Source organism: Dreissena polymorpha, chromosome 10, assembly GCF_020536995.1.
Source record: "Dreissena polymorpha isolate Duluth1 chromosome 10, UMN_Dpol_1.0, whole genome shotgun sequence".
Lineage (NCBI taxonomy): Eukaryota > Metazoa > Mollusca > Bivalvia > Myida > Dreissenidae > Dreissena > Dreissena polymorpha.
The window spans coordinates 1,306,786-1,331,482 of NC_068364.1; the positions used below are offsets into that span (position 1 = coordinate 1,306,786).

The 24,697-nt window shown below is 37.1% G+C and overlaps 1 protein-coding gene across 1 annotated transcript in view; it reads right to left on the reverse strand.

Moving 5' to 3' along the window:
* The window catches only part of LOC127848694 (protein phosphatase 1 regulatory subunit 12A-like), a 123,131-nt gene continuing 98,434 nt past the window's right edge, over window positions 1-24,697 (reverse strand). Inside the window, exons 26-29 of the mRNA XM_052381285.1 lie at window positions 18,749-18,862; window positions 16,542-16,688; window positions 13,638-13,688; window positions 1-6,692 (exon numbers count right to left, since the gene is read on the reverse strand). Coding sequence (XP_052237245.1) covers window positions 6,606-6,692; window positions 13,638-13,688; window positions 16,542-16,688; window positions 18,749-18,862 — 399 coding nt within the window. The 3' untranslated portion in view covers window positions 1-6,605. The remainder of the gene's footprint in view (window positions 6,693-13,637; window positions 13,689-16,541; window positions 16,689-18,748; window positions 18,863-24,697) is intronic.

Below are 24,697 nucleotides of genomic sequence, written 5' to 3' on the forward strand. Positions count from 1 at the left end.
ACTCAAAGTGTGACCTTGACCTTGGAGATATCAACCTAATTATTTCGCGCGACACACCGTCCAATGATGGTGAACAAACGTGCCAAATGATTTTTAAATCTGACAATAAACGACATAGTTATGGCCCGGACAAGCTTGTTCCGCCCGCCCGCCAGCCAGCCAGCCAGCCCGCCCGCATTCGCCAATCTAATAACCAGTTTTTTCCTTCGGAAAACCTGGTTAAAAACTGTTAAAAGAAGCGTGTGATATAAAAGGGGGGGGGGGTTGATAAATGGGCAATAACCCAGATTAAATGCATGTGCATAAAGTGTCATCCCAGATAAGCCTTTGAAGCCTGCACAGGCTAATCAGGGACTACACTTTTCCCCTACACTGGATTTGCATTAAGAAAAAATCAATAAAAGTGAAAACATTCGTCCCTGATTAGCCTATGCAGACTGCACAGGCTAATCTGGGATGACATTTCATGCACATTCATTAAGACAAGTTTTTCGAAAACAAGATTCTAAGGGAGACAGAATTCTTTATGATATAGTGGAGTGAAGCCAGGCGCTGGTCCAACATGTCACCAGCACAAGCTCCTCCCATTGACCTTCAAATGACCTCAGGTCACAGTTACCATAGCAACTGTGACACTGACCTCCTGGAAAGGTCAAGGGTCGCCAACTGGCTAGATTCCCTTTTCAACGAAACATCAACATACATTCTGAATTCAAATCAATCCATTATTTTCAAGGGCAAGCTAAAAGTTTTGGGGTTTTAAGCAGACATTGGGTCCAACATGTCACCCAATGGTGGAAAAAACAAAGTCATTAAATTAATTGTATAATTACAAAATAATTATAATTTTAAGGACAATGTTTTGTTCTCAAATGCTTAAACAACCAGCAATTAAAGCTGTTGCATCAAGAAAACAACAGATGTATAAAAACAAAAATGTACGTTCACTGAAATCTACATCAGTTTTTACTGAGTTTTCAATAAAATAACTGGGAATCAACAATGCAAGGCAATGTGTGTCAAGTGTCTTCCCAGAATAGGGACAGGCACAGGCTAATCAGGGACAACACTTTCCCCAGAGCACAAAGAAGTGGGGGACAGGAGGGGGGGGGGGAGAGATCTTCGCAACTAAAGATCAACAACTGAACTTCCAAATTTCTAGGTAATTGCCCATATTGGCCATTTGATATACTGGTTCAAGGCAATCGTAACTGAATGTTCTATTATCTTACATATGACTGCTAAACTAAGAAAGGCAGGAAAGCAAATATTGACCCATATTCAGCTTCAGAAATTAACGTTTGATTACCCAGTGTTTTAAAGGCTGTTTAACAACAAAACAATCTGGTGAATAATTAATCTTGTACAATAAAACAATATCATCAATTTTCAAAGTCAAACAAGGTAAAACGTAACAAAACATGTATTATGCAAAACTACAATATATCACAAAAATGGAGCACACACATGATAAGCCGTAAACTGGCTGTAATTTGCTTGAGGACATAAGAAGAGTGGGCAGGGTCAAGAACATTCATGGTGGGAAGGTTATGTGGCTGTATGATTGACCAGCAGTGGCTTATTATATAACTCAAGAATTTAATGCAACTATCTTCAGCCTAATTTGCAAAACCTATACTACATCTATCATGACTATGGAAACACAGAACAGTCTATCGATACATTATCAACATGGCCCAATTTAATTTAAATAGACATGTGTATATGAAGATATAACAGAGAAGCTGAAATTGAATATAGATTTTGATCTCCAGAAGGCTTTTCAATAAAACACTACTATCACCTTTTGTTTTGAAAGATCGTGCAGCACGAAGGGTGGAACCGTTATTACTTTTCAACATTTCTGGTCTTATACAATAGTTGCACATTCAGTCCTTCATTTAATTGTTTTGAAGTGCACTTTTTCCTGTTTATACTAACAAATCCAGGCTGACAGGACAGGACCAAAATTCAGAATAGCAAAATGAAACAAGAGATCTGTTCGTCAGCCTCCACAATGCCCCCTATTGCGCCGCTTTGAAATTTTTATTATTTATTTAACCTTCGACCTTAAAGGATGACCTTGACCTTGAACTTCAACCACTCAAAATGTGCAGCTTCATGCGAACGCCGCTTTGATTTTTTTTTTTACTTTGAAGGATGACCTTGACCTTGAACTTCCACCACTCAAAATGTGCAGCTTCATGATAACGCTGCTTTAAAAATATTCTTTCAGACCTTTGACCTTCAAGGATGACCTTGACCTTGAAGGATGACCTTGACGGATGACCTTGACCTTCCACCACTCAAAATGTGCAGCTTCATGAGAACGCCGCTTTGTTTTTTTAAAAGTTTTACCTTTGACCTTGAAGGATGACCTTGAAGGATGACCTTGAAAGATGACCTTAACCTTGAACATCCACCACTCAAAATGTGCAGCTTCAGGAGAATGCTGCTTTGATTCTTGTTGACCTTTGACCTTGATGGATAACCTTGACCTTAAACTTCCACACTCAAAATGTGCAGCTTCATGAGATGCACATGCATGCCAAATATCAAGTTGCTATCTTCAATATTGAAAAAGTTATGGCCAATGTTAAAGTTTTCGGACCGACAGACGCCATATATTTGACATTTGACCTTGATGGATGACCTTGACCTTCACCTTTCACCACTCCAAATGTTTAGCTCCATGAGATACACATGCATGCCAAATCTCAAGTTGCTATCTTCAATAGTAAAAAAGTTATGGCCAATGTTTAAGTTTTTTCGCACAGACGGACAGACTGACATACACACATACTGACTGACGGACAGTTCAACTGCTATTTGCCACCCTACCGGGGGCATAAAAAACACACAATGTGTCAACAGTACTGACTGTACATAGAATTTGATGTATTCAACTGTATGTGCGTAAAACAACAAAATGTATACATTTGATAACCTTAAAATGATTAACATGCTTAATATGTTAACTTATGGATCAACCTGATTAACCCTTACCCAGGCCGAAGGACATACAGACTATAAGTATATTCCAACAATACCCCCTTCTGACGCGGTTAAAAATAATTTCTTTAGAATTTTGAAATTTCAAAAAAGGTTCATTCTTGTTTCCTCTTCTCCTAAAAGTAATCTAATAAATCACCATCACAATAATATTCATACTGTATACACTTCTCATGAATTCAACTAGTAGTCTACACATAATAAAAAAATAAATATTTTGTCATAGATGCCATAATTTAGGTATTGTCGTAGAGGCAAACAAGTAAATAGAAAAGTTAATTTCTTAGATTAATCAAACAGGATAGGGCCATCTTTCAATTTTCATAAAGGGAAGTAACCACTGAGATCAAGATCTTGTCATTGTTCTTCCCCTTTGTTACAAAAAATAACAACAACAGGCATATAATAACAGCAAACTTTAGAAACTTGTGTTTCTGCAACCACATTTGGCTTGGAGACTGGGAATACACTGGTTATTTACTTATTTACATCTATTTACAAGGGCTAGAAATTGAAAATAACACTAAACATGATTATATATTTACAAACACTCCATAACAGTGTACTATTATTTACAATACCTAATCTGATATTCATATTGACATAACATGACCAAGATTAATCTCATAGCATATATTACAATTCAGTAACATTCCCCAAACAACTCACACACATTCTAAGTGTAATAACATCATTCATTGAACAAAATACAAAAAAAAACTGAAGTAATAAGTAGGTTGAGAAAAAAAGACCATGAAAGAGATATGATGAATAAATTAGCAGTCAAGGCACAAAAGGTGGAGAGAGAAATTCAAAAATCACGCACAAAAAATGTACAAATAATCCTAAAAGTTGTCATATCTAGGGCAGGAAACATTATAGTAAACTTGTATGCACTTCAAATAAATATATAAGTACATGTTAAATAACAAACAGTATTATAACAATCCAAATAGCACCAGAAGACGAGTAAAATCGAGGGTACTCATAATAGCAAACTAAACATCCATTGTTTTAAACTTGAATCCGACAAAATCATTCTACTTTTGGGGTTAAAACCTGGTATTTGCAGATACAACAATTGTCTGATCATACCAACATTTATTTGAGTCTCTTTCTGTGAAAACGGGGTTAAATTCATGTGCATAAAGTGTCGTCCCAGATTAATCAGGGACGACACTTTACTCTTTAACTAGATTTTTGCTAAGAAGAGACTTTCAATGAAAAATATAAAAGCGGACAGTGTCGTCCCTAATTAGCCTATGCAGACTGCACAGGCTAATCTGGGACGGCACTTTACACACATGAATTAAACCCTTTTTCACAGAGAAGGGCACATTAAAAAAAAAATTACAATTGTACATTGAGCTTGTTTTAAAAAACTAACACAACTAATGTAAGTTTCTTTATATATTAAACAAAACAGTAATCAAACATAATGTGAATAGGTAAAATAATTTATTTCTTCAATTCTGTCCAATATACCATTTGATGAAAACCAATAAAAGCATGGGTTGAAATGCAAATGGGATGAGAGTCAGTGTGTCATGTGGCCAAAAGTTCTGAATAACAACAAAAACAACAACAACAAACTAATTAGCCAATCAGCTTTGACAAATCCTTGGAGAGGAAATGGCATACAACTGACAAGCTATTCATAGCTATGATAAGGTCAGATATCTACGTAAAATACACAGACAAACAGAACATCTTCCGTAAAGTGGGCTACAACATTGTTTACAAGTAAATAATCTACGGCATTACCATTATGATTTTCGGGGTGTGGAACATAAATAAATAATTGCCATCAAACTGGCTGACACAAATACAAATGTGTTATATTGCTCTAATAATTAACCAATTTATGCCTAGGGTCTAAAAAAGGCCTTGGCAAACGGCGTAGACCCAGATGAGACGCCGCATGATGCGGCGTCTTATCAGGGTCTACGCTGTTTGCTGCAAGGAATTTCTGTAAGAAATATTCTAAATATAGAAATAAATATACTAGACATCCCTCATTTTGGAAATAAATTGATTCAATTTAGAAGGATGGGAGAGTCCACTAGGCATAAACGGGTTAAGAGACATGGGCTTGTGAAAAGATCTAAAGAGAAGTAGCCTGATGCTATTCCCGTAGTCACTTTCTTTTGAAGTTCAATATATTTTATTGAAAATATCAATACTATCAAAAGTATTAATTTCAAATATCAAACTGTCAAGATATTCCTTGGATTTGAACCATTTTCCAAAATGTGATCAAAATGTTCAGCAATTTAGCATGCCCTTTGTTCAAAAATCCTTTTTTGTTACACTGTTTGTCAAAGTGTAACTTTTTTTATTACGTCTGGATTTGAAAAAAAGATATAGGAGTCAGTGGTGTATCTATTTCCATTAACAGCTAAAATGGTACTGGAATAAAGCTTTCAATTCTTTATGCTTAAAAAGTGATACAACTTTATTAAGGGAAAAACATGTAAAAGTTGTGTGATCCTTATTCAACATTGATTAACTTCAAACATAGGGACAATAATAATATTGGGTAATACATTTTTGGGAGAATCCACCTCATCAAAACAAAGTTATCAATAATTTTATTGAAAAAATATTCTTAAAATAGTAATTTGATTTTGTCCTTTACGAAGTCATACATTTCCTTACATTAACTGTAAAATGTTCAATAACTTGAATGTTAGGACAGATTAAATATGCAATACAAGTATTCAAACACAGAAAAACTGGATTATCTGGAAATTGAACTAAATGTAGCAAGTTAAATTATTCAAACACTGATCTTAAGGCCTGAATTTTCAACTTAAAGAAAATGGCAAGATATTGTTATTTAAAGCAATTAAACAATCCAATAAATATAAAAAACTATATATGTATCAAAATATTGTCTGACAAAAAATTATTATTATTTGTCACTGAATGTTTGCACTGTAAGTACACTCGTTACAAATGAATCAGTTTGCAGTAATAATATTTGATAAGGATTAACTCCGTACAGATAGGGAGGGTCAAATTTCTTTTGGTGGAGAATTACAGAACAAAATCAAACATCAACTGATCCAGTCAATGTTATGATATATTAACTACATGACTTGTAATGCCATTAATTTAGCAACCAAACAAAACTTTCTTAGTAACTAAATCATTCCATAGCAACCGAAACTACCTCCCTTAGCAACTAAATAATTGCATAGCAACAGGTCTCCCTCAGCTAACAAACGAATCCACGACAGAGCCACATCCTGAATCATAGTATCACATAGAGCTAACCTAGCCAGAATTGCACTTTTAAAATGCTGCCATGGCAACATAAATAATTCTACCATCCACCTTGCTTGCTGAGTTCATGACAACTAGGTTTCCATGACGATAAGTTTCTTGTTCCTTCATCATGGTGGTTCTTTTCATTTTAAATGTTTTGCCACACACTGGTTGACCATGGTAAACATACATTGTTCAATAAAATAATAAATATCTAATAGATAATTAGCTTCTTTCAGCCACAAAAATGCAAGATTTAAGGCAGTATCGTCCAAAGTTTAAATTATAATTTAAAATACTTGACTCTAAGTTACCAGTCCTGACTATTTTGATAGTTTACTTATAACACGTATAAGTGCTCCATTTTCTTCACGTAATCTTCTGTTGTCCTCCTTCAGTTGTTCCATTTTCTAGAAAACATAAGAACACAATTAAAACATGAGTGAAAGACAGAACACTAAATGTTAACTATACCATAGCTTTATTTCACTGGCATGTTACTTACAGATCAAACCTGTCAGACATCTGACACACAATTTCATTGTAATTTACCCTGTACTTTTTCGAAGTTTTGGTGCACTGTAAAAAGGTAAAATGTGATTCTTATGAATCTTCTTAACAGCTTTGATCTCACCTAGACAGTCAAGTCCTTTCATTATAACAGAAGACTGCTTTTGTTTTACACAAACTTACAAATATACTCAACAACGGAAAGCATTTTGAGCGAATTAAGATAACCAGACAGTTAGGACATAAATTGTTGAAATAAGCAGATGCACTAAGTCATATTCATTTAAGAATAACAACAGCTTTTGCTAATAATATTTTGGTTAATATAGCAACTCTTATCTCCATGACAACAGTAGACTCTGATGCTCGGTGACTGCCAAGCTTTCTAGGTCATGGGGTTATTATTTAGGTCGTAGTTTAGAGCAATGACAACAGAAGGGTTTTGCATGGCAACATACTTGCAGCAGCAGCAACAACAACAACAAATGATTTCAACAACATTAATATGGTGCTTCATCACCACTATGGCATGCAACCTCTATAAAAAAGCTTCACCATCTTCTTCAAAAAAGCCACAGCAACAACAGAACAACAAAACCCTCAAACAATCAACAAATGGTTTTCATTCCGCAACTCACATCTTTTTTTTTCTTTTGGGAGATTTAGGGAAAAAACTATACTATTATGGAAAACAGGACATTGTTTAAAGAAAATTACAAAAATTTAAAAACTATGGTCCCTAAGATACATTTTCAAACAGGATTTTTAAAAGAGACCTTAGTGCAGACTGCACAAGCCTTCTGAGAAAACTGGGTTTAATGCATGCGCGTTAAGTGTGGTCCCTGATAATCGGGCACGACACTTAACGCGCATGCATTATACCCAGTTTTCTCAGAAAGCTGTCCATATATATTTACTGGTGCCAAAGCTTTCCTCGACACCAGCAGGTCCTGGCTTTGATCTTCAGTCACCAGCAGGTCCTGTCTTTGATCCTCAGCATTTTCAGCTGGGTTACATTCTACTTGATTGTCAGAACAAAGACAGTACAACTGACTGTTTTAGGGATAACAATTAGCCACAGATATTGCCTTGAAACTGTAAGGCCTTGGATTTGCTGTTCAGAGACTTGGTGATGTTCCCTAAGAGTTACACATTCTTGGTTGTGAGAAGAGACAGTAACAGAAATAGAAGCAGCATGAACAACTGGTATTTGCTGTCAAATAAAAGTGCCATTGGTTTATTTACAATCTTCTATTAATAGCTCACTATTTGACAAAGCAATACTGGTTCCTGCATGGTATCTGAACGTGAGCGTTTGAGTGTGCGGGGAATATTTGCATGTGGGTGGGTTTAGAATTTTTGGATTCTTCCAATCATAAAGAAAAACAAAAAGCCATGCCTAACGTCATGTTTTTTTATATAGTAATCGACTTCTTACACATTTTGTGGTAGTGATTAAAAAGGATTATCAGTATTTAATAAGTGTTAAGCTGATTTTTTAATTTTGTAAACTTTGTGAACATGTAAAGGTCCATTAATGGTAAAACAAACTGAAATCTGGACATTCAGATTAAGCGATTCCATGTTGTAAACAAAATGTACACTGACCAACTAACACACAAAGTGACCAATACATTTGGATAAAATAAAATTGAGAATGACCAAAATACAAACTATAAACACTTGTGATTACATCAAATTTGTTTCGGTAATGAAAGCTCTAAATTTTTACTGTATGTTACGTTCATTGTGTCAAGTGACAGCATCATCAGACAGAATTTGTACTATGTGGCAGATCAGGATTTGCATGCTGATGTCAAACATGCAATCTAGTTGAGCCATCCTCTGAGAAAACGGGGTTTAATGCATGTGCATAAAGTGTTGCCCAATATAAGCCTGTGCAGTCCACACAGGCTTATCAAGGACGTCACTTTTTGCTTTTATGGTATTTTTCATGTTAAGTCTTTTCTTGATGAAAATCCAGTTAAGATGGAAAGTGTTGTCCCTGAGTAGCCTGTGTGAACATGCATTAACCCTTTGCATGCTGGGAAATTTGTCTTCTGCTACAATGTTGTCTGCAGAATTTCTAAAATAAGCATTTTCTTAGATTTTTTTTCAAAGAATACTATCAGAATAGTAAACAGTTTGGATCCTGATGAGACACCACGTTCTGTGGCGTCTCATCTGGATCCAAACTGTTTGCAAAGGCCTTTAAAATTCGGTTCCAGCGCTGAAAGGGCTAAGCCCCATTTTCCATAGCAAGGCTCATTTCCGAGAACAGGAAATGGGACTTATATTCCAGCCAACATATCTGCCCCTTCAAAACGAACATTCCTGGAAAATTGTTCACTGCATTCCGCTGAATGGCATCCAATCCAGACAACATGCCATGAGAAGGCTGTGATCTTCAAGACACTGGGTGAAGGGGATAATGCTGCAAGTCCATTGTAACTCATTCCCAGTTCAAACATTTTAGCGCCAAACATGCAAGATGGAACCGTTGAGCTGTTACAATGACTGATCTGGTACCTTGGACGGTCCTGATATTCATGGCTCAATACCAACTTGACCTTAGACTCAAACTGACTTATACCCCTGCAACACTTTGTTAGGTAGGTTCAAGGGCAAATAAATCAGAAATGTGTGGACAACTGGGAATGAAAAAAATGTTCTGCATACCTTAACTTCAAGGAAATGACATATTTGAAGTTTTTAATGAATCTGTTGAGAAATCTTGAAGTAATTCACTCCACAATTTTGTTATATATAATGCCAACTGACCGATCAACTGTTTGCAACATACCCTCTCTAATAATTTGTTTGCAGAGGTTTAAATATCTACAGTTGACAAGAATGTTCACTCTTTAAGAACAGAACTTAGGTTATTCAATGCATTCAAATATTTTGTTTGCTCACTCCATCTCCCTCCATACTCCTTCCATCATCCCTAATCTGCCAAAAATAACCTTAACGCTGTATACCAAATGGGTCGAATAATTCAAAAATTGAGATATATGCTTTATGCAGCCAGCAACCTTTGCAAACTGCAAATGTCAGCCATTTTAAAATGAAGTTTCCACAAAGCCATAGCTCACATGTCAAATGTAAGACAGTTTTAAATTATCAACATTCCAAAGCTATTGCTTACTTTGTCAAACTGCAAATGTGAAACATTTTCAAATTTAAGATTCATTGATCACTTGGTCAAACTGCAAACAGGAAATGACTCAGATTTCCCCAGTAAAGATATGGAAAAAATTGTACAAGTGCATAAAGTTTTGTCACCGATTAGCCTGAGCAAGCTGCACAGGCTAATCAGGGACGACAAATTTCTGCCTTTATAGATTTCTTGTTCAAAGGCTTCCTCAAGGCAAAAAGCGTTGTTCCTGATTAGTCTGTGAGGACTGCATAGGCTTATCTGGGACGATACTTTATGTAACGTAACAGCCCCGTAATGATGTAAGAAAATAATAGAAATACACTGTAACTCCAATATAGTGCGGTCCGTTATAACGCTGTGTCCAATATAACGCAGGGGGGGTTGGATCCCGTTTTTTCTCCAACCTTCCATTTCTGATTCAAATCCATGTTATGCAACTACTTGTTTTTTCAGAAAATTCAAAGAAGCCATCGATCACAGCTTGATTGCTTTATCCGTTTGTTTTACTGATTTTAATCGATTAGAGGTTAAACGATACTCGACAGCTAATTGGTGTTAATCTGTTGTGTAATGTCAATAAAGGTGTGAAAACTCGCGAGTCCGTGTTTATTACATGTATTTCCTATCAGAGCGGTTCGGTGCGCTAATTTCAATAAGGTAAGTGCAAGCGTAATAATTATCAAATTTAAGTTATTTAAAACAATTACCTGTTTATGTTTTATATTTATCGTGTATTGTATTTCATTGTATAAACTATGGCTGTGTAAGTGTGTTATCGTTTATTATATGCTATACAAGCTTGATACATAAAAAGATCTTTGTGTATGTTTAATGTTTCAGTACGTATACGAAAAGTAAATTAAAAAATCCTGACGTTTTATTTACATGCTAACACAGTGTAATTGTTAACAGAGATTCACTTAAATTTTTGCCCGTTATCAGAAAGTCCACGGAAAGCACGTTTTTTACATGCTGCGTATGACGCAATAAAACATTATTTTGTACATGTATCGTATTGCATTCAATCTAAATTTAAATTCGCTCGTCCAATGAAAGCTGTGTCCCATAATGCACTGTACTATTTTTCTGAAAAATGGCGTAGGCATATGAATTTGTTTACGAAATTCGTAAACATATTTCTTGTAATAAATGTTTAACATTACTTTTTCTAAAGTGATGTTGTAATTATATTGGATTATCGGACAAATGTGCACATTAGAAAAGCGGTATATATACTGTTATCGTTCGATTCGATTTATATGTATGTATTTGCGGATGACAACACAGCATGACAATATAAATAAATAAGCTCAAAACTTATAACGCTGTCCGTTTATAACGCTGTTGCGTGGCTTGGACCCCGTCATCCGCGTTATATTGGAGTTACAGTGTATAACCATATAGCATAAATATACTGTTATATAATGTTAATAAAATGTTACATATTTTGTTACATCAGTATTTATCCATATCACATATTGTTTATCCATATAACATAAATATAATGTTATATAATATAACAATATGATAGAAATTTAGTTACAGATAATATTAATAATGTGATAGGAATTTTTAAGTTAAATCTAATTATCATAATTGTATTTCAGAAATTATCAAGAGATGTTTTAATAATGTAATAAAATGTTTAAAGTCTATTTACATTAATATTTATAAATAAAATAACTTTTTAAATTATTGATACATCTTATCTCATAATAATAATGGTTCTATAAAGAAGTTATTTGAATGTTGGAAACTATAATAACATAAGTGAAATTTGGAAATTTAATAATAAATCTTTGTGATGTATTGGCCATGATTATAGAATTTTAAAATTATTATTATTTGTTAATTATAAATAATATAAGAGTATACATAAAATATAACTTTAATTAAGATTTCTCGAAAGCAAAAACCAGACACACCTTTACATTGATTGTAAAAGTAGACTCGATCAACAATGTGAAAGGTCAAAGATGAGATACTCTGGACGAATGAATATGTTATTCAACGATGTATATTTAACAAGATGTCCAAGTTGATAAAATGGTCAAATGTACTGCAGCGGGAATTCTAATCTTATTAAATTATCTATTAAATCCGTTGTGGGAGTAAAATGATTACAATAATATCTTATTATCACCAGAAGTGCAATCTGTGTTAGTGATCAAAAACATCCACGGAAATGTTCACACGAGTCTAATCAGATGTCTACAATGAATATCCGGTAAATGGGTAAACGCGTGAATAATTTGGTCACACCATTTCCGGGGATTGTCATTTGGAACAATACTTTAGCCGTCAGCCAATCAGCAATTAAGAAGTAGTAAGAAAATTCTTTGACCAAGCCAATCAGAAATTAACAAGTATTCAGTAAAACGCTTTGACCAATCAAATATGTTATTACAAATATTATTACTTTATGTTTATGTGTATTTTGATATAAAAGGAGATGTTTTGTGTAGAAATGACACTCTGCGGTTAGATTTGATTGAAATATTGAGATTTATAAATATAATTTTAGAATTGGTGTTAGAAAGTATTTTAATAGAAAAATAAAAGAAATACTTAGATACTATTCAGAGACTTGTCTTGTTTATAAGAAATAGATTATTTATTTTTGAAATCAATTAAGCCACATTTATACGCATGCATTAAACCCATTTTTCTCAGAATGGAGCTCAGCCAATCAATACCATCCCTGCACATGTACCAGACCTCAACCATTGGACAGCTCGGTTCCCATCGTACTGTTACCTATTTAGAAAGCTTGGCTACCACACGAGTCAGAGCCCGATTCTCCTCCTTTAGTTTGGCATTTTCTGCCTTAAGTTTCTCTACTTGCTGTAATATACCATGTATAGGCAATTCCTAGAGTTTTCAATACTTGGTACAATGTGCAATTGGGTTTTATTAAATGATTTTAACAATATATACACTGAAATAGCAATTGACGTAAACTTGATGACTAAATCATATTATCCTAATACCAAAATAAAATATCAAGTAAACAATGTTTTGTTGTAGAGCACTTGGCAAAGTTTTTGTGTTGATAAACTACAGACATGGTATAAAAAACGTTAAGAATATAACTGAGTGTTATATATATTTAAAGAAAGAATGAATTGGAGGCAATAACATTAAAAGTATAAATCATGTTATTCTAAAACACTAAAATGTGGTATCAAAAAGAAGGAACCAAAAGTATGCCAAACGTTAATTGACTTATCAAAATAATAGCATTAAACAACTCGTACTTTATAAAATGGCCTCTGTAACTGCACAATCATATGCTCACACACTCACATAAATAAAATGACATCTTCACAAAAACAAAACACACACAAGGACATCTCAGCCCACTTGTTGGATGTTATATACATAGACGATATTAATTGGTTTTAGTAGATTATCGGCTTAAATTCACAAGTGATAAAAGTTAATAATGCTTTGACGAATGGCACAGACAAGGGTGAAAATATTTATTTCTATGATCAAGTGTAGATAAAAATCAATTATCTACTTAATAATTTACTGAAAATATCACATTTTCTTTTTTTTCATGCTTGTTCACAGTTTGTTTACATTCAAAAAGCGTTTATTTGAAGAATTTTTACCCCCCCCCCCCCCACACACACATACACAAACATAACCAACATCTGCATGATCTCTATATAATGATTACCTTCATTTCTTCTTCCATTTCAGACAGCTTTCGTTCTAATGCCCTCCGCTCCTGCAAAAGAATAGCATGGTCTTGAATAAAGTGATGTTACACACATAGAAGCGTATCGGTTGTAAAAAAAAATTACCTGGGAGAAAAGGTTCCCCCTGAGTATGGCTTCAACCACAATTTCTTGCGCATTTTCCCCAATTGGCATGGTACTGGAACTTTCCCCAATTGGGACAAAAAAGAAATCGCTGGTAAGTCTAAGGCCCCTTCAACCAAGGTCCATAAAGCCAGGGACTCTTGCTCTTCCCTGAAACCCATAAGGCTAAGGTCCCTTACCTTAATGTTTGTAGGGCTTGGACTGCCTCCAAAGGCTAGGACCCATTCCACAGAGGCTTATAAGGCTAGGACCCCTTCCACAGAGGCTTATAAGGCTAGGACCCCTTCCACAGCGGTTTATAAGGCTAGGACCCCTTCCACAGAGGCTTATAAGGCTAGGACCCCTTCTACAGAGGCTTATAAGGCTACGACCCCTTCCACAGAGGCTTATAAGGCTAGGACCCCTTCCACAGAGGCTTATAAGGCTAGGACCCCTTCCACAGAGGTTTATAAGGCTAGGACCACTTCCACAGAGGCATACAAGGCTAGGACCCCCTCCACATTAGCTTATAGGGAAGGGACCCTTTCCACATAGGTTTATAAGGCTAAGACCACTTCCACATCAGCTTATAAGGCTTGGACCCCTTCCACAGAGGCTTATAAGGCTTGGACCCCTTCCACAGAGGCTTATAAGGCTAGGACCCCTTCCACATAGGTTTATAAGGCTAAGACCACTTCCACATCAGCTTATAAGGCTTGGACCCCTTCCACAGAGGCTTATAAGGCTTGGACCCCTTCCACAGAGGCTTACCACAGAGGCTTATAAGACTAGGACCCCTTCCAAAGAGGCTTATAAGGCTAGGACCCCTTCCACACAGGTTTATAAGGCTAGGACCCCTTCCACAGAGGCATATAAGGCTAGGACTCCTTCCACAGAGGCATATAAGGCTAGGACACCTTCCACAGAGGCTTATAAGGCTAGGACCCCTTCCACAGAGGCTTATAAGGCTTGGACCCCTTCCACACAGAGGCTTATAAGGCTAGGACCCCTTCCACACAGGTTTATAAGGCTAGGACCCCTTCCACAGAGGCATATAAGGCTAGGACTCCTTCCACAGAGGCATATAAGGCTAGAACACCTTCCACAAAGGTTTATAAGGCTAAGACCCCTTCCACAAAGGTTTATAAGGCTAGGACCCCTTCCACAAAGGTTTATAAGGCTAGGATCCCCTTCCACATTGGCTTATAAAGCTAGGACTCCTTCAATATAGGCATATAAGGCTAGGACCCCTTCCACAGAGGCTTATAAGGCTAGGACCCCTTTAACACAGGCTTACAAGGCTTGGACCCCTTCCACAGAGGCTTATAAGGCTAGGACTCCTTCAATATAGGCATATAAGGCTAGGACCCCTTCCACAGAGGCTTATAAGGCTAGGACCCCTTTAACACAGGCTTACAAGGCTTGGACCCCTTCCACAGAGGCTTATAAAGCTAGGACTCCTTCAATATAGGCATATAAGGCTAGGACCCCTTCCACAGAGGCTTATAAGGCTAGGACCCCTTTAACACAGGCTTACAAGGCTTGGACCCCTTCCACAGAGGCTTATAAAGCTAGGACTCCTTCAATATAGGCATATAAGGCTAGGACCCCTTCCACAGAGGCTTATAAGGCTAGGACCCCTTTAACACAGGCTTACAAGGCTTGGACCCCTTCCACATTGGCTTATAAGGCTAGGACTCCTTCAATATAGGCATAAAAGGCTAGGACCCCTTTAATAGAGGCATATAAGACTAGGACCCCTTTAACAGAAGCTTATAAGGCTAGGATCCCCTTCCATATTGGCTAAAAAGGCTAGGACAGGCAAGGACTCCTTCCATATAGGCATATAAGGCTAAGACCCTTTCAACAGAGGCATATAAGGCTAGGACCTCTTCATCAGAGGCTTATAAGGCTAGGACCCCTTCCATATAGGTTTATAAGGCCAGCACCCGTTCCACAGTCTCATACAAGGCAAAGACCCCTTTTACAGAGGCATTACAAGGCTAGGACCCATTCCACAGAGGCATATAATGCTAGGACCGCTTCCACAGAGGCATATAAGGCTAGGACCCCTTCAACAGAGGCTTATAAGGCTAGGTCTCTTTCCAGAGAGGCTTATAAGACTAGGACCCTTCCACAGAAGTTTTAAAAGGTTAGGACCCCTTCCACATTGGCTTCTAAGGCTAGGACCCCTTCCACAGAGGCATATAAGGCTTGGACACCATCCAACCCTTCTTTTAAGGATTAAAGGAACAAATACCCTTTTGTGGTTGGTGTCAGCGACCCTTAAAGGACCCCCCTCTCCCATTTGTCATTGGTGTCAGCGACCCGTACATACCCCTTTGTCATTGGTGTCAGCGACCTGTACAAACCCATTTGTCATTGGTGTCAACGACCCGTACATACCCATTTGTCATTGGTGTCAGTGACCCGTACATACCCATTTGTCATTGGTGTCAGCGACCCGTACATACCCATTTGTCATTGGTGTCAACGACCCGTACATACCTGTTTGTCATTGGTGTCAACGACCCGTACATACCAATTTGTCATTGGTGTCAATGACCCATACATACCCGTTTGTGATTGGTGTCAGCGACCCGTAAATACCCATTTGTCATTGGTGTCAACGACCCATACATACCCGTTTGTCATTGGTGTCAGTGACCCATACATACCCATTTGTCATTGGTGTCAACGACCCGTACATACCCGTTTGTCATTGATGTCAGCGACCCATACATACCTGTTTGTCATTGGTGTCAGTGACCTGTACATACCCGTTTATCGTTGGTATCGGCCACCCGTGAGGCCTCCTGCTTCTTCATCTGTTTCTCAAGCTCCACCTTGGCCTCCCGTAGCTCCTTCTTGCACTGCTCCAGCTCTCGCTGCAACCGCTCCTTGTCTTGCTTCTCATCCTCATACAGCTGTAAATATGCAACATTCAGGGTTTAATTTAAAGTGTTAAGTGTCGTCCCAGATTTGCCTGTGCAGTCCACACAGAGACGATACATTAAAAATGTGGGCTCAAACTTTAAACCTGCATGTGTAACTGACATTGCCAGAATAATGACATCTACACATTTTAAAAATATTTAAGCCAAGTTTCGCCTGTGTAGTTTGCACAGGCTAATCAGGGACGTCATTCCGCTTTTTTTCATGGAATTTTTCATTTATAGGAAGTCTTTTCTACACAAAAATGCTGTCTAGAAGGAAAGTGTCATCTCTGATTAGCCTGTGCAGACCGCAGGTTTGTCATAGACAGCACTTTACACACATGTATCAAGCCCTGTTTTCCCAGAGCAAGGCTCAACTGGGGGCTTAAACTGTTGACAGTTAAGTGTGACTTCTCCCTTGTCAGAATAATGACTTTTGCACATTTATCAAATCAGCCTCCTCCTGGGAAAACTGGGCTTAATGCATGTGAATAGTGTCCTGGGAAAACGGGGCTTAAAGCATGTGAATAGTGTCCTGGGAAAACTGGGCTTACTGCATGTGAATAGTGTCCTGGGAAAACTGGGCTTAATGCATGTGAATAGTGTCCTGGGAAAACTGGGCTTAAAGCATGTGAATAGTGTCCTGGGAAAACTGGGCTTAATGCATGTGAATAGTGTCCTGGGAAAACTGGGCTTAATGCATGTGAATAGTGTCCTGGGAAAACTGGGCTCAATGCATGTGAATAGTGTCCTGGGAAAACTGGGCTTAATGCATGTGAATAGTGTCCTGGGAAAACTGGGCTTAATGCATGTGAATAGTGTCCTGGGAAAACTGGGCTTAATGCATGTGAATAGTGTCCTGGGAAAACTGGGCTTAATGCATGTGAATAGTGTCCTGGGAAAACTGGGCTTAATGCATGTGAATAGTGTCCTGGGAAAACTGGGCTTAATGCATGTGAATAGTGTCCTGGGAAAACTGGGCTTAATGCATGTGAATAGTGTCCTGGGAAAACTGGGCTTAATGCATGTGAATAGTGTCTGGGAAAACTGGGCTTAAAGCATGTGAATAGTGTCCTGGCAAAACTGGGCTTAATGCATGTGAATAGTGTCCTGGGAAAACTGGGCTCAATGCATGTGAAGTGTCCTTTGAAAACTGGGCTTAATGCATGTGAATAGTGTCCTGGGAAAACTGGGCTTAATGCATGTGAAAAGTGTCCTGGGAAAACTGGGCTTAATGCATGTAAAGTGTCCTTTGAAAACTGGGCTTAATGCATGTGAATAGTGTCCTGGGAAAACTGGGCTCAATGCATGTGAAGTGTCCTTTGAAAACTGGGCTTAATGCATGTGAATAGTGTCCTGGGAAAACTGGGCTTAAAGCATGTGAATAGTGTCCTGGGAAAACTGGGCTTAATGCATGTGAATAGTGTCCTGGGAAAACTGGGCTTAAAGCATGTGAATAGTGTCCTGGGAAAACTTGGCTTAATGCATGTGAATAGTGTCCTGGGAAAACTGGGCTTAATGCATGTGAATAGTGTCCTGGAAAAACTGGGCTTAATGCATGTGAATAGTGTCCTGGGAAAACTGGGCTTAATGCATGTGAAAAGTGTCCTGGGAAAACTGGGCTTAATGCATGTGAATAGTGTCCTTTGAAAACTGGGCTCAATGCATGTGAATAGTGTCCTGGGAAAGCTGGGCTTAATGCATGTGAATAGTGTCCTGGGAAAACTGGGCTTAATGCATGTGAAAAGTGTCCTGGGAAAACTGGGCTTAATGCATGTGAAGTGTCCTGGGAAAACTGGGCTTAATGCATGTGAATAGTGTCTTTGGAAAACTGGGCTTAATGCAAGTGAATAGTGTCACCCAAGATTATCTTACCCCATAAACTGGATTTTTGTTTATTAGAAACATATTTAAGCAATTATATTCCAAAAAACGGAAAGTGTCTTCCAGGCTAATCTGAGATGACACTTTATGTACATGCATTAAGCCCAGTTTTTCAAGAACACTGCTCAATATTTGAGCCAAGTTTCATTTAATCTGTCAATGCGTACCTTTTTATAGTCCTTATCGAGGGATGGCGTCGAGCGACTAGAGGAAGCGTAATCAACATAGGAGCTGGGTCGGCTTGGCACATCAGACGTAGAACCAAAGCGGTACCGCGAACTCTGAAATAAAATGTCATTGAAACATGAGGTTTGGATTCACACAAATAGATGTTCTAAGCCCACCATATCACTCCCACACTGTTTGGTGAAAGCCAAAAAAGCTATCAGCATATGGGTAAAGAAGGCTGATACAACCCTCAGGCTCTCCTAAAAACTTTACCTTATGTTTGCTCCATTATCAAAATTCCAAAATCAATCATTGGCCTCCTATTTAAGTTGGAATGTCCAATCTACATTTAAAAAGCCACCTTAAAGCACGCACTTTGAAGGAACCTTTACCAATATCATCATTGTAATAATGTTTCAAATTTTTTTATTAAGTTTTACTCACTCAAGGAATATTTGGGGAAACTGAATGCCATAGTTTCCGAACATAAGATTATCCTCAGAGTGACTTCCTGCTATTATGAGCAAAGTTACTCTGTCTAAATTTGTCATAAGTAATAACATTACTTAAAATCACATCCAAAAAGACAGAAGTACCTTGTATGGATGGTGAAAATTTCTTGCCATCTCAATATCCAAGATTTGCAGAATTTAACTACAGACACACATACACAAATTCGACAGCTCAATCAAATCCTCACAGAAAACATTACAATCTTTCAAAAACAAGCCGCATTGAAGAATCGACAAAAACAAACAATATTCTACTTGAAAGCAGTCTGAGTTTTTTGTTGTTTTCAGCAGAATGTAAGATCTAAGGTAGATTGATGAACTCTTGATATGTTTATTCTCCTTCTATCAGAAGATGCCACATTTCAGGATAACTGATAAGCCACAGCCAAGTTCTGGTAAAATCAGTGCTTTATGCATGTGTGTAAGTGTAGTCCCTCATTAGCCTGTGCAGTATGCAAAGCACACAGGCTTATCAGCGACAACACTTTCTGCTTTTATTTAAGGCGTTTTTTTAAGGATGCCTTTCTTCGCAAAAATCCAGTGTAGGCCGAAAAGTGCATTTAAAGTCGTCCCAGGTTAACATTTAGTGTGGTCCCAGGTTAACATTTAGTGTCATCCCAGGTTAACTCTTGCAGTCTGCTCAGGCTAATCTGTGACAAAACTTTCGGCTTTTTTTTTTTTCGTCTAAAAGAAGTCTCTTCTTAGCAAAAGTTCAGTTAGGCCAAAGGTGTCGTCCCTGATTAGCCTGTGCAGACTGCAAAGGCTAATCTGGGACAATGCTTTACACATGCATTAATCCCCATTATCCCAGTGTGAGACCTATGCCAACGAATCAAGGATTATGTGCAACTGCTCAACACATCTCTATCAGAAACATTTGAGTCGTGCTCTGAGAAAAATGGACATAATGCATGTGCGTAAAGTGCCGACACTTTCCTCTTTTATGACATTTTTCGTTTAAATGAAGTCTCTTCTTAGCAAAAATCCAATTAAGGCGGAAAGTGTCGTCCCTGATTAGCCTGTACGGATTGCACAGGCTAATCTGGGATGGCACTTTACGCACATGCATTATGCCCAGTTTTCTCAGAACACGACTCATTTGTCACTCTCAACTCTCCTTTTATTCAACCTACTCATTAGCTTTCACTTTTAATTAATATTATGCTGTTTTAAAGCAACAAAAACAATTTGATGCATTGTTTTTTTCAGAATATTGTGTCATTTGATTCTGTAAGTCAAGAGAACACAAGTTTTAAAATTCCAAATGTCATGCTTGCACAGTATTCCAACCTCAGAATGCATGCATAGAAAGAAAAAGTTTGGTAATATTTAAAGTGGCAATCTTTTAACCATTGATTGTGCTATTTGGTTAGGTAATTAACCCACTCTGTGTTATCTGTCTTCACATTCAATTGTTGCAAACTGTTAACTTAAAATTATTTTTGTTCCAAATAAAGCCCATGGGGTTTTGTCTCGGGAACAAAACATGTTTATTTGACATTAGATCTTTTCTTAATCCATTATGATGTAGTAATGGTAATACACTCAATTGAATTAGAAAAAGAACCATTAAATAAGAATAGAAAAACAAGGAAGATAACAACAATACAAGGAACGCCTTTTTTTGTAATAGCTTAATTCAAACAAAACATTAACAAATAGTGAAACATGCAACCAACTGACTTTTAAACGCAATGAAATTATAACGCTTATTCAATTTACGCCTACTTAAGGTAAATATTCTTACTACTGCCAAAGGCAAGTTCTTTCATGTTCAGAAAGGAAATAACAAAAAATTGTTCTATAGTAGATCAGACTGACATAAATACTGAGTAATTTTATAATGAATAACTATATGAACACACATTGAATTTTGTAATACTATATGCCTATAAAAAGTTACAGTCTGCACAATCTGTATTATGCCAGTTTTTTTAACATATATCTTTGAATATGACCTTGACCTTTGAGAGAGATACAGGCATTGAACTATTTGTTGTGCAAGGTCAATGGTGAATATCTGTGGCAAAAAATGGTAACATTGTCTGATGGATGTTGTCTAGGCGAGCTGCATTGTGTCGATATTTGAGTTTTGACCTTTAAAGTGTGACCTTGACTTTTCAGCTGCCGATTCTGTGGTCTTGCATGCATTAAGTATTCTCCAAATGCTGAATATTTGTTAATTTGTGTCTTGTTCTGAGAAAACTGGGCTTAATTCATGTGCGTAAAGTGTCGTCCCAGATTAGCCTGTGCAGTCAGCATAGGCTAATCAGGGACGACACTTTCCACCTAAACTAGATTTTTGGTAAGGAGGGACTTCCTTGAAACTAAAAATACCATTAAAGCGGAAAGTGTCGCCCCCTACTGAGCTGCATTGAAATAAAATTTCTATTTAATCATTTGGCAGGTATAGAAATCATCTCCCTTTAAAGGTTATTACTTCCCTTGAATATTGTCCAATCCAAACGGGGGTGGGGGGGGGTGGGGGGGGGGGTTGAGGGGGGGGGGGGGGGGGGACCATGTCAGACATCACTGACAACCAAGGCCTGTGGTTTAAATGAGATCATAGCCAGAGTTGACTATGTATCTATGGACGTAAGTCCACAGGTATGTTATGAACATTAAAGAAATTATAATTATATCATTAAAATAAACAACTTTGAAAAATCAATCATTTGGGTTATAAATAATCAAAATAATAAATCTGTACAGTAACTGTGAAAAGAACGTCAATTCTTGGTAAGGAAATATATAATATGAGATTTATAATTATATAAATTACTTCCCTTGAAAATAATTGTCTGTAACAAATCTCTATTTTTAGTAGCAAATAATTAAAAGCCACTACCGTGACTGTAGATTAACCACTCAAAATGTGCAGCTCCATGAGATACACATGCATGCCAAATATATAAAGTGGCTATGTTCAATATTGAATAATTTTCTCCCTTTTTAAAGCTTATTACTTCCCTTAAATCTGTATTTTTTACCGTAGACTATAAAGGATGACCTTGACCTTTTACCACAATGTGTTTGTCACAAACACAATGCCTCTTACTGCTCCGCTTTGATTTATTTAACAAAAATATATACGTGGGCAGGTCAGATAACTATGTCCATTTAAAGCTTATTACTTCCCTTGACTTTGTTTTCTCGACCCTAGACCTTAAAGGATGATGTAAACCTTGAAATTTTACCACTCAAAATTTGCAGCTCCATGAGATACACATGCATGCCAAATATCAAGGTGCTATCTTTAATATTTAAAAAGTTATGGCCAATGTTAAAGTTTTTTCGGACGGACGGACAGACTGACATACTGACTGACGGACAGTTCAACTGCTATATGCCACCCTACCGGGGGCATAAAAAGCAATTTTTTGTGCATTATATTGCAATATTATAAAGAGCGCTTAGGCTTATCTAGTTAAAACAAGAAATCAGTACCAAATTAACTGTACTGAGTAACTTATCTCTTATTGAAATCAAGGTAGGTTATTACAATATTCTAATTAGCAACAGGTCTCCTATCAGGAATCAATTAAGATAACAGTACAAACATGTGCACAAAACCAAAATGAACTGTTTCTGATTGTCTCAGGCAAGGCTCTATTCAGCCAAATTGCAGTGGCTGTTTAGCCCTTTACCACTAAGATACACATTTTGACACATTTGAAGTCCCTTTGAATGTTAAATTTAATTAAAGATCTTTCTTACTAGATTTAAGTTTTTAAGGCTTCATGTCCAACCCTTAGATACCAATGCGCAGAAAACAGCATAAAACCTGAACAGCCTGCGAGTTAATACTCGCAGGCTGTTCTCATTTTATGCTGTTTGCACATAGCCATTGCCACTTTGGCTCTGAGTGGGAAATTAAGGGTCAACTTGCTTCTCACCTTGGTTGCAAGGGTAAGATTCCCTCATGCCACAAGTCCTGAGCACACCACAGCACCAGAACACAATCAAAGCGCTGAAGGCACTGAATTTGTTCGCTGTTGTATAATCTTAGACGCAACTCAGTTTTCAAAATTATGTTATAGCTTTTTATATTGAAAGTTTCAAATGACCACAACCCTTTCAAATTAAAAAAGAGTGTGTCTTAAAGCACAGGTCGAGATGTGTGTTTTTTTTCAAATCATTGATACAGCTAATCAGTGTGCACAGGCTAATCTTATTTGACATGCATTAAGCCCGGTTTTCCCTGAAAGCAGCCAATATGTACAGATATCAATGATATACACTAGACTGGCCAACGTTGTCTTACAAGCTGTTAAACACACACTATGTAGTGTACCAGTGAGAACAGGTAGATGAGGTGGTTAGAGCAAACGCTGCATTTGTCTTCTGCTAAATTTTACTGCAGTTATCCACATAGGCAGTCATGGGTTACGGGCCCTACCGTAGCTAAGCCATGCTGATGTGCAAAATTCTGTCAACATTATTTGTGAGCTTTGCTCACAAATAAAAACTACTTGAGATCAAAATAAATAGCAGCTTTAAATAACTGCTACAATCAAATGCAAAACAGAAAACTCAAAAATGTAAGTGAGTCTCAAATAAAAGTTATTTAAACGTGGATCCAGTAAACACATCCTTCCTATGCATATAAAGCATCAGTAGGGTAGTAGGCATACACATTGTATCAACATTTAATCATTTAGTGTAAAGATTGAGATGAATGAATCCTTTCCACATACATCATATTATCTTATGACAAATGTTTGCTTGTATGGTTTGATGCCTGACTATATTCATGGGAAATACAGCCCACGTTCTACGTTCATTCATTTGCAAAAATTAATGGGCAAAGAAATAAGTGTTGCTCTGTTGATGATCAAATTCTTATGGGAAAATAACAGTTCCATCTCAATTAATGGCCACACTCTGGGTAAATGAGACTTAATGCATGTGAGTAAAGTGTTGTCCTCCATTAGCCTGCGCTGTCTACACAGTCTTATCAGGAAAAGCACTTTTTTGCATTTTGCATGGATTTTCATGAGCATGATTTAGAAGAGGCTTCATTCAAAAGGAAAAATTCCATAAAAGCAGAAAGAGTTGACCCAGATAAGCCTGTGCAGACTGCACAGGCCAATCTGAGACTTCACTTTACCTACAGCACAAAGACCAGGTTCCCCAAAGCAACTCTCATATATTCATACAAACACTTTCACTCCTAGACCAAACACCAAAGATCTATTCCCCACGTTTAACAGAATATACTTCTCTTGATAAAAACTCCTATAAAATATTGCTGTTGTATCTGAACAACTGTTCAAACCTTGTTGTTAATTGATATACCATGTGTGCATATAACTTCTGCCAAGAACAAATGAATTTATGTTCTGAAAGGAATGCATATTCTTCAAATATTAAAACATTATGGCACTATCAAAGTACCACATGTTTAATGATTTTTCTTTGATGTTTTATTTAAGT